The sequence below is a fragment of the Poeciliopsis prolifica genome, unplaced genomic scaffold (genome assembly GCF_027474105.1).
Source record: "Poeciliopsis prolifica strain line A6 unplaced genomic scaffold, Auburn_PproV2 SCAFFOLD018, whole genome shotgun sequence".
In the NCBI taxonomy this organism is placed as follows: Eukaryota; Metazoa; Chordata; class Actinopteri; order Cyprinodontiformes; family Poeciliidae; genus Poeciliopsis; species Poeciliopsis prolifica.
Genome location: NW_026562393.1, coordinates 1,076,769 through 1,087,973, shown reverse-complemented (window position 1 = coordinate 1,087,973; position 11,205 = coordinate 1,076,769). Strand labels below are relative to the sequence as shown.

General features: G+C 44.9%; 1 protein-coding gene across 1 annotated transcript in view; it reads right to left on the bottom strand.

The window, feature by feature from the left end:
* Positions 1–87: 87 nt before the first annotated feature.
* Positions 88–11,205, bottom strand: part of htra1b (HtrA serine peptidase 1b) — a 38,390-nt gene continuing 27,272 nt past the window's right edge. Inside the window, exons 9-10 of the mRNA XM_055042476.1 lie at positions 2,180–2,275; positions 88–1,423 (exon numbers count right to left, since the gene is read on the bottom strand). Coding sequence (XP_054898451.1) covers positions 1,255–1,423; positions 2,180–2,275 — 265 coding nt within the window. The 3' untranslated portion in view covers positions 88–1,254. The remainder of the gene's footprint in view (positions 1,424–2,179; positions 2,276–11,205) is intronic.

The window sequence follows — 11,205 nt, the reverse complement described above, 5'->3', positions numbered from 1 at the left end:
GCGGTTTCGGTAGAACGGCCAGTGGTTGAGGAGCAAAGGGACTCGCATGATGTGTGATGTTGCAGAGATTTTTCTCTTCAGTTGAAGAATTTCTTTAATTCGTTTTAGAAAATTGTTTCTTCAGCATTAGAAATGAGTAAAAACTAATGCCTTACAAGGATTTGCAGTCAGAAATATAAACAGGTTTTGCTTTTTTGTTGTCACTTGTCTATGTTTTGGATCATGACATTTCAAAGATAACAGTTAATGCATAAAGTAGTTAATTGTATATTCATTCAAGGAATAAAAAGTAATCCAAACCAACATCATTTAATTAAGAAGTGACTGCCTCCCTTGTTTAGTCGTGATATTTATGAAAAACCGAGTTGAGTTTCACTAGCAACACCTGGGTGTGATTACATCCGGACCTATAAAATCAAGAACACACTTAAACCTAACCTGTCTGACAACAGGAAAATATGGAAAACAAAAAACAACACATCATAAACCCATGCATGCACAAGGAGAACATGCAAACTCCATGCAGAAAAACCCAGGCTGGGAATCAAACCCAGGACCTTCTTACTGCAAGACAACAGTGCTACCCACTGCGCTACTGTGCAGCCCCAAATGGAAAAATCATTTTGCTAAATAATTTTTAAAAACTCAATAATCTATAAGGCCTTTGAGGACATATTACATAAGCCATATTATTCAGCGATTGAACATTTTGTGAAAACCAGCTGTCTGCCAGGAACCAGCTAAATCTGTGCTCTGCATTTTTACACACCTTTACCAGTAAATCGCTGAAATCAGAATGCTGCGAAAACTGTTTTTTTTTTTTTCAAAAATAATTTTATTCTCCTTTTTGACAGCTCTGTCATCAAACACAAAGAGAAAACACTTTAACAAAAATATCCCCTCATGAACATGAACATACAATACACGGTGAACTACGGTGACCTGCAGTAACCTCTCTGTACAACAGGTGTTAGAATATAGGAGATGAGAGATGACGGAAGGTAAATGGAGATTAGTGAAATGGCTAACATGACATTGTGAAGCTTCAGTCTGAGGAGTAATGAGCCTCTCAGAGCGGGAGAAGTGATTTAGAGAAAAAAAGAAGTTCGACAGCCGCAGCCTCAAACACACCCTCCAGTGGATGCTCGTTTCATTCAAAGTGTTCATGATTGGTCGAGAAGCTCTGAGAGCCAGCTCACGATTGGTTGACTGCTTCAGCTCTCACGCTGATTGGCTGCCCTGCTAGCCGAGAGGTCAAGGGTCAATCTCCTCGGGGATGATGGTTAGGATGACGTCCTCGTTTCCCCGCCTCACCACCGTCCGCAGCTTGTCGTCCCGCTTTATGGCGTTGCTGACATCGGTGGCCGAGGTGACGGGATCCCCGTTGATGCTGATGATGACGTCCCCCTCCTTCAGGCCAGCTCTGCCTCAGAGAAATCACATGTTGAGTTGAAACAGGCGATCTTCTTTGCCTCAACCTGACTGGTTCAAACCAAATACGCACACTACACACGAGGGTAGAGGAAGGTCAACGAGAAGTGTTCAATTCAACTCTCATTTACGCCGCACAACAATCCAGAAAAAAATCGATTTAGATTGGAGTCAACAGGTCTGTTGATGTTTTACATCCAATCGTAGCACAGAAACTGAACTAAAAAAAGATTTCAGTAGGATATAGATCAAAATGAACCTTCATTGAGAGACCTAAATGTTGCTATTGATACTCTTAACCTCACTATTCTACCAAATGTGCACGGACAAATTTGAATTTCTAAAATTGTGCTGAAAGGTTCAACTCATATCTTTGTCAGAGGGAATACTGTCTCTGCATGAGAAATATGTACATTTACTGCTTTCACAAAAAACTTTTATGTGACATTTCAACTCAGCAGGATCATTAACAAGAAAAAGTCAAGTATGAAATGATGAAAGTTTCAGCAGGACTACAGAATAAACCCAGAACGACCAGAAATCAAACATCCTCGGCTCATGTCTTAGTTGGAAGTCTGCAACTTGGTTTCATCTGGTCGCTCAGAAATTTTTCTGAACACCAAATATTTTTCCCACCCACTTTTTATAATGTCTGGCAGCAACCGAGGGAGTAACTGTGCGACTTGTAAATGAAGTGGTCCGACGAAAAACATCTTTAAAGTTTCTCCTGAGAAAATGGAGCACTCACGCCTCAGCTGGAGTTCGGCTGATGACTTCGATGACGTACGCCCCTGAAGTGACGTCGGGGAAGTCCGAATGCCTCTCCTTCAGCTCCTTTGCCAGCCTGAGTGCCAAAAAGAAAAAGGAAAAAAAATTAAAGCTGCAAGCAGCCTCGAACGGCCCTCGCAGCCAAGCGCCGCTCCGGCCTATTGCCACCGCGGGGTACGAGCAACCGCCGCCTCACGCCAGCCACCACAGAAGCTCTCACGCAGTTTTCAGCTCCTCCGCCCGCACCGCGGAAGCTGTTGCTCAGTTTCCATCAACGCTGCCCACGTGCTAACACAGAAGTTGTTGCGCAGTTTCCGCGCCCGTCCACCAGGCGGTACGCACTGATGCGTTCGGAGGCGCTCCTTGACGATGCAAAAAATGTAGTGCAGATTCATTGGTTTAGCGAGGAAATATAGCTGGCGGATTAATGTAGGACGCGCAGTGGAGTCAAAATATATTTCAATGCTGTTGTTCTCTTTAGAGGTCAACAAAGGTCATACGTATCCAATTTGTCGTCAGTCGGATGATCCACGTGTCATTTACAGCCGATCATATGCACATGGCGAAGTACTACAGTTCGTCATTTTTCATCATCTTCAGCTGTGTTTCTAAAGCACTCTATTTCATTGTTGGAGTAATACTTACTCAGAGTGGCGAATTACTGAAATGGTTTGTAAGAAGTAAGAAAACGCTACATTTACTGCATGATTTAATTCAACAAAAATTATCTGAGACATTTCTATCCTTTTAGAAATTTCATGGCAACGCTCTCACAAAGTTTTCACGCCCATCCGCCCGTGGATCTGTTTGTCATTGGTGGAGGAACACTGACACCTACTGGCGAAATACTGATATTGTTCTTCATCCTGTTTATCTGCTGTTTCATTTGTGGAGCAATACTGACCCCAAGTGGCGAATTACTGAAATGGTTTATAAACGGCAAAAATGGGATGAAAATCTGAACTTCAATCAAAAATGGCCGACTTCCTCTGGGGTTTAGACCATGGCTCCAAGAGACTTTTTTTAAGTCCTGACATGGTACACACGTGTACAAAGTTTCGTAATTGTAGGTTAAAGCATGGCTTGGGGCTGATCATTTAAAATTTTCTAGGGGGCGCTATAGAGAAATTAGGCCACACCCTACAAATATTGTGATGGATTCCTGTCGGGGAGTGGATGAAGATCCATCCTTGTGAGTTTGGAGCAGCTGCGCCCAAAAATGTGGAATTGAGAGCCAAACGTATGGCGATGGCGTTACAGGTGACTTCGCCACGCCGCCACGCCCAGCTGCTCCATCGAAGCTGGTCGGGGTTGGAATCCTCAACACACCAACATGTCTTCTGTGTCTGGGCACAGTTTCATGTTGATGAGGTCAAAGGGGTCAGATAGCGACCATTCAGAGTAAAACATGACACTTCCTTTTCTCAGGGGGCGTGGCCTAAGTGATGTCATCATTCGACCATAGGGTATTGTAGGACCCGATGATGATCAATCAGAGAAACTTTGGTGCCTCTGTGAGTTTCTGTGTAGGAGATATAGCAGTTTATTTTTTATGGGGAGTAGGTGAACTTTGACCCCTGCTAACCCCCCTTCAGCATTCTCAAAAACTCACCGTTTTGATAACTTTAGATGGGACATGCCTTATGAGCAGACTGACCGAGTTTGAAGCCGATCAATCGAAATCCCTAGGAGGAGTTCGATCAAATACGGAGGCTGTAAACGGCAAAAAATGGGGTCAAAATCTGAACTTCAATCTAAAATGGCCGTCTTCCTGTGGGGTTTCGACCATGGCTCCAAGAGACTTTTTGTAAGACCTGACAAGGTACACATGTGTACAACGTTTCGTAATTGTAGGTTAAAGCATGGCTTGGGGCTGATCATTTAAAGTTTTCTAGGGGGCGCTATAGAGAAATTAGGCCACGCCCACCAAATATTGTGATGGATTCCTGTAGGGGAGTAGATGAGGGACCATCCTTGTGAGTTTGGAGCAGCTGGGCCTGAAAATGTGGAATTGAGAGCCAAACGTATGGCGATGGCGTTACAGGTCACTTCGCCACGCCGCCACGCCCACCTGCTCCATCAAAGCTGGTCGGGGTTGGAATCCTCAACACACCAACATGTTCTCTGTGTCTGGGCACAGTTTCATGTTGATGAGGTCAAAGGGGTCAGATAGCGACCATTCAGAGTAAAACATGACACTTCCTTTTCTCAGGGGGCGTGGCCTAAGTGATGTCATCATTCGACCATAGGGTATTGTAGGGCAGCCAATGATGATTAATCACAGTAACTCTGGTTCCTCTGTGAGTTTCTGTGTAGGAGATATAGCGGTTTATGTTTTTATGGCGAGTAGGTGAACTTTGACCCCTGCTAACCCCCCTTCAGCATACTCAAAAACTCACCGTTTTGATAACTTTAGATGGGACATGCCTTATGAACAGACTGACCGAGTTTGAAGCCGATCAATCGAAATCCCTAGGAGGAGTTCGATCAAATATGGAGGCTGTAAACGGCAAAAATGGGCTCAAAATTGGACCTTCAATCCAAAATGGCTGACTTCCTGTGATACTTGCACTATGACATTAATTGTAATTTTGAGCGTCCTGGGGAGCTCTACAAGTGTACCAAATTTCATGTCTCTAGGATAAAGTAAGTGAATAGCAAAGGGTCCTTTGAAAATTTCTAGGTGGCGCTATTGAGCCATTTCTTGTGGGATTTTTGTGATGACCTTAAAAATCAAAATTTTTAAACAGGCTTAAGGCCTCCGCCAAGTTTGGTGAGTTTTCCAATATGATAAGTCCCCCAAAAAGCCCCCCAAAGAGGTGGGAAGAAAAATAATAATAATAATAATAATAATAATAATTAAAGCTGCAAGCAGCCTCGAACGGCCCTCGCAGCCAAGCGCCGCTCCGGCCTATTGCCACCGGGGTACGAGCAACCGCCGCCTCACGCCAGCCACCACAGAAGCTCTCACGCAGTTTTCAGCTCCTCCGCCCGCACCGCGGAAGCTGTTGCTCAGTTTCCATCAACGCTGGCCACGTGCTAACACAGAAGTTGTTGCGCAGTTTCCGCGCCCGTCCACCAGGCGGTACGCACTGATGCGTTCGGAGGCGCTCCTTGACGATGCAAAAAATGTGGTGCAGATTCATTGGTTTAGCGAGGAAATATAGCTGGCGGATTAATGTAGGACGCGCAGTGGAGTCAAAATATATTTCAATGCTGTTGTTCTCTTTAGAGGTCAACAAAGGTCATACGTATCCAATTTGGCGTCAGTCGGATGATCCACGTGTCATTTACAGCCGATCATATGCACATGGCGAAGTACTACAGTTCGTCATTTTTCATCATTTTCAGCTGTGTTTCTAAAGCACTCTATTTCATTGTTGGAATAATTCTTACTCAGAGTGGCGAATTACTGAAATGGTTTGTAAGAAGTAAGAAAACGCTACATTTACTGCATGATTTAATTCAACAAAATTATCTGAGACATTTCTATCCTTTTAGAAATTTCATGGCAACGCTCTCACAAAGTTTTCGCGCCCATCCGCCCATGGATCTGTTTATCATCGGTGGAGGAACACTGACACCTACTGGCGAAATACTGATATTGTTCTTCATCCTGTTTATCTGCTGTTTCATTTGTGGAGCAATACTGACCCCAAGTGGCGAATTACTGAAATGGTTTATAAACACCAAAAATAGGATCAAAATCTGAACTTCAATCTAAAATGGCCGACTTCCTCTGGGGTTTAGACCATGGCTCCAAGAGACTTTTTTGTAAGTCCTGACAAGGTACACATGTGTACAACGTTTCGTAATTGTAGGTTAAAGCATGGCTTGGGGCTGATCATTTAAAGTTTTCTAGGGGCGCTATAGAGAAATTAGGCCACGCCCACCAAATATTGTGATGGATTCCTGTCGGGGAGTGGATGAAGATCCATCCTTGTGAGGTTGGAGCAGCTGGAACAGAAACTGTGGAATTGAGAGCAAAACGTATGGCGATGGCGTTACAGGTCACTTCGCCACGCCGCCACGCCCACCTGCTCCATCAAAGCTGGTCTGGGTTGGAATCCTCAATACACCAACATGTCTTCTGTGTCTGGGCACAGTTTCATGTTGATGAGGTCAAAGGGGTCAGATAGTGAAAGTTCACAGTAAAACATTACACTTCCTGTTCTCAGGGGGCGTGGCCTAAGTGATGTCATCATTCGACCATACGGTATTGTAGGACACCCGATGATGATCAATCACAGTAACTTTGGTGCCTCTGTGAGTTTCTGTGTAGGAAATATAGCAGTTTATGTTTTTATGGCGAGTAGGTGAACTTTGACCCCTGCTAACCCCCCTTCAGCATACTCAAAAACTCACCGTTTTGATAACTTTAGATGGGACATGCCTTATGAACAGACTGACCGAGTTTGAAGCCGATCAATCGAAATCCCTGGGAGGAGTTCGATCAAATACGAAGGCTGCAAACTGCAAAAATGGGTCAAAATCCGAACTTCAATCCAAAATGGCCGACTTCCTGTGGGGTTTAGACCATGGCTCCAAGAGAGTTTTTTGTAAGTCCTGACAAGGTACACACGTGTACAAAGTTTCGTAATTGTAGGTTAAAGCATGGCTTGGGGCTGATCATTTAAAGTTTTCTAGGGGGCGCTATAGAGAAATTAGGCCACGCCCACCAAATATTGTGATGGATTCCTGTCCGGTAGTAGATGACTGTCTATCTTTGTGAATTTGGAGCAGCTGCGCCCGAAAATGTGGAATTGAGAGCCAAACGTATGGCGATGGCGTTACAGGTCACTTCGCCACGCCGCCACGCCCACCTGCTGCATTGAAGCTGGTCGGGGTTGGAATCCTCAATACACCAACATGTCTTCTGTGTCTGGGAACAGTTTCATGTTGATGAGGTCAAAGGGGTCAGATAGCGACCTTTGACAGTAAAACATGACACTTCCTGTTCTCAGGGGGCGTGGCCTAAGTGATGTCATCACTTGACCATAGGATATTGTAGGAGACCCGATGATGATCAATCACAGAAACTTTGGTGCCTCTGTGAGTTTCTGTGTAGGAGATATAGCAGTTTAATTTTTTATGGCGAGTAGGTGAACTTTGACCCCTACTAACCCCCCTTCAGCATACTCCAAAACTCACCGTTTTGATAACTTTAGATGGGACATGCCTTATGAACAGACTGACCGAGTTTGAAGCCGATCAATCGAAATCCCTAGGAGGAGTTCGATCAAATACGAAGGCTGCAAACGGCAAAAATGGCCTCAAAATTGGACCTTCAATCCAAAATGGCTGACTTCCTGTGATACCTGCACTATGACATCAATTGTAAATTTTGAGCGTCCTGGGGAGCTCTACAAGTGTACCAAATTTCATGTCTCTACGATGAAGTAAGTGAATAGCAAAGGGTCCTTTGAAAATTTCTAGGTGGCGCTATTCAGCCATTTCTTTTGCAATTTTTGCGTCGACTTTAAAATACGTAAATTTGAAACAGGCTTAAGGCCTCCGCCAAGTTTGGTGAGTTTTTGAATATGATAAAGCCCCCAAAAAGCCAATTCATTTGGAGGGAGAATCGTAATAATAATTAAAGCTGCAAGCAGCCTCGAACGGCCCTCGCAGCCAAGCGCCGCTCCGGCCTATTGCCACCGCGGGGCATGAGCAACCTCCGCCTCACGCCAGCCACCACAGAAGCTGTCATGCAGTTTTTAGCGCCTCCGCCCGCACCACGGAAGCTGTTGCTCAGTTTCCATCAACGCTGCCCATGTTCCAACACAGAAGTTGTTGCGCAGTTTCCGCGCCCGTCCACCAGGCGGTATGCATTGATGCGTTCGGCGGCTATCCTTCACGATGCAAAAAAATGTGGTATAGATTCATTGGTTTAGCGAGGAAATATAGCTGGCGGATTAATGTAGGGGGCGCAGTGGAGTCAAAATACATTTAAATGCTGTTTTGCTCTGTAGAGGTCAACAAAGGTCATACGTATCCAATTTTGCGCCAGTAGGATTATCCACGTGTCATTTACAGCCGATCATATGCGCATGGCGAAGTACTGCAGTTCGTCATTGTTCATCATCTTCAGCTGTGTTTCTAAAGCACTCTATTTCATTGTTGGAGTTATACTTACTCAGAGTGGCGAATAACTGAAATGGTTTGTAAGAAGTAAGAAAACGCTACATTTACTGCATGATATAATTCAACAAAAATTATATGAGACATTTCTATCCTTTTAGAAATTTCACGGCAACGCTCTCACAAAGTTTTCATGCCCATCTGCCCGTGGATCTGTTTGTCATTGGTGGAGGAACACTGACACCTACTGGCGAAATACTGATATTGTTCTTCATCCTGTTTATCTGCTGTTTCATTTGTGGAGCAATACTGACCCAAGTGGCGAATTACTGAAATGGTTCATAAACACCAAAAATGGGGTCAAAATCTGAACTTCAATCTAAAATGGCTGACTTCCTGTGGGATTTAGACCATGGCTCCAAGAGACTTTTTTGTAAGTCCTGACAAGGTACATATGTGTACAAAGTTTCGTAATTGTAGGTTAAAGCATGGCTTGGGGCTGATCATTTAAAATTTTCTAGGGGGCACAATAGAGAAATTAGGCCACGCCCACCAAATATTGTGATGGATTCCTGTCGAGGAGTGGATGAGGGTCCATACTTGTGAGTTTGGAGCAGCTGTGCCCGAAAATGTGGAATTGAGAGCCAAACGTATGGCGATGGCGTTACAGCTCACTTCGCCACGCCGCCACACCCACCTCCTCCATCGTAGCTGGTCGGGGTTGGAATCCTCAATACACCAACATGTCTTCTGTGTCTGGGCACAGTTTCATGTTGATGAGGTCAAAGGGGTGAGATAGCGACCGTTAACAGTAAACATTACACTTCCTGTTCTCAGGGGGCGTGGCCAAAGTGATGTCATCATTCGACCATAGGGTATTGTAGGACACCCGATGATGATCAATCACAGTAACTTTGGTGCCTCTGTGAGTTTCTGTGTAGGAAATATAGCAGTTTATGTTTTTATGGCGTGTAGGTGAACTTTGACCCCTGCTAAGCCCCCTTCAGCATACTCAAAAACTCACCGTTTTGATAACTTTAGATGGGACATGCCTTATGAACAGACTGACCGAGTTTGAAGCCGATCAATCGAAATCCCTAGTAGGAGTTCGATCAAATACGGAGGCTGTAAATGGCAAAAATGGGGTCAAAATCTGAACTTCAATCTAAAATGGCCGACTTCCTGTGGGGTTTAGACCATGGCTCCAAGAGACTTTTTTGTAAGTCCTGACAAGGTACACATGTGTACAACGTTTCGTAATTGTAGGTTAAAGCATGGCTTGGGGCTGATCATTTAAAGTTTTCTAGGGGGCGCTATAGAGAAATTAGGCCACGCCCACCAAATATTGTGATGGATTCCTTTCGGGGAGTAGATGAAGATCCATCCTTGGGAGTTTGGAGCAGCTGGGACCGAAACTGTGGAATTCAGAGCAAAACGTATGGCGATGGCGTTACAGGTCACTTCGCCACGCCGCCACGCCCACCTGCTCCATCGAAGCTGGTCGGGGTTGGAATCCTCAATACACCAACATGTCTTCTGTGTCTGGGCACAGTTTCATGTTGATGAGGTCAAAGGGGTCAGATAGTGAAGTTCACAGTAAAACATTACACTTCCTGTTCTCAGGGGGCGTGGCCAAAGTGATGTCATCATTCGACCATAGGGTATTGTAGGACACCCGATGATGATCAATCATAGAAACTTTGGTGCCTCTGTGAGTTTCTGTGTAGGAGATATAGCAGTTTATTTTTTTACGGCGAGTAGGTGAACTTTGACCCCTGGTAACCCCCCTTCAGCATACTCAAAAACTCACCGTTTTGATAACTTTAGATGGGACATGCCTTATGAACAGACTGACCGAGTTTGAAGCCGATCAATCGAAATCCCTAGGAGGAGTTCGATCAAATACGGAGGCTGTAAACGGCAAAAATGGCCTCAAAATTGGACCTTCAATCCAAAATGGCTGACTTCCTGTGATACTTGCACTATGACATTAATTGTAAATTTTGAGCGTCCTGGGGAGCTCTACAAGTGTACCAAATTTCATGTCTCTAGGATAAAGTAAGTGAATAGCAAAGGGTCCTTTGAAAATTTCTAGGTGGCGCTATTGAGCCATTTCTTGTGGGATTTTTGCGACGACTTTAAAATACGTAAATTTGAACCAGGCTTAAGCCCACCGCCAAGTTTGGTGAGTTTTTGAATATGATAAAGCCCCCAAAAGCCAATTCATTTGGAGGGAGAATAATAATAATAATAATAATAAGAAACAATAGGAAAACAATAGGCCTTCGCAGCGCTTAGCTGCTCGGGCCTAATAAGAAACAGTACAGAAACAATAGGCCTTCGCAGCGCTTAGCTGCTCGGGCCTAATAATAATAAACAGTAGGAAAACAATAGGCCTTCGCAGCGCTTAGCTGCTCGGGCCTAATAATAATAAACAATAGGAAAACAATAGGCCTTCGCAGCGCTTAGCTGCTCGGGCCTAATAATAATTAAAGCTGCAAGCAGCCTCGAACGGCCCTCGCAGCCAAGCGCCGCTCCGGCCTATTGCCACCGCGGGGTACTAGCAACCGGCGCCTCACGCCAGCCACCACAGAAGCTCTCACGCAGTTTTCAGCTCTTCCGCCCGCATCGCGGAAGCTGTTGCTCAGTTTCCATCAACGCTGGCCACCTGCTAACACAGAAGTTGTTGCGCAGTTTCCGCGCCCGTCCACCAGGCGGTACGCACTGATGCGTTCGGAGGCGCTCCTTGACGATGCAAAAAATGTGGTGCAGATTCATTGGTTTAGCGAGGAAATATAGCTGGCGGATTAATGTAGGACGCGCAGTGGAGTCAAAATATATTTCAATGCTGTTGTTCTCTTTAGAGGTCAACAAAGGTCATACGTATCCAATTTGTCGTCAGTCGGATGATCCACGTGTCATTTACAG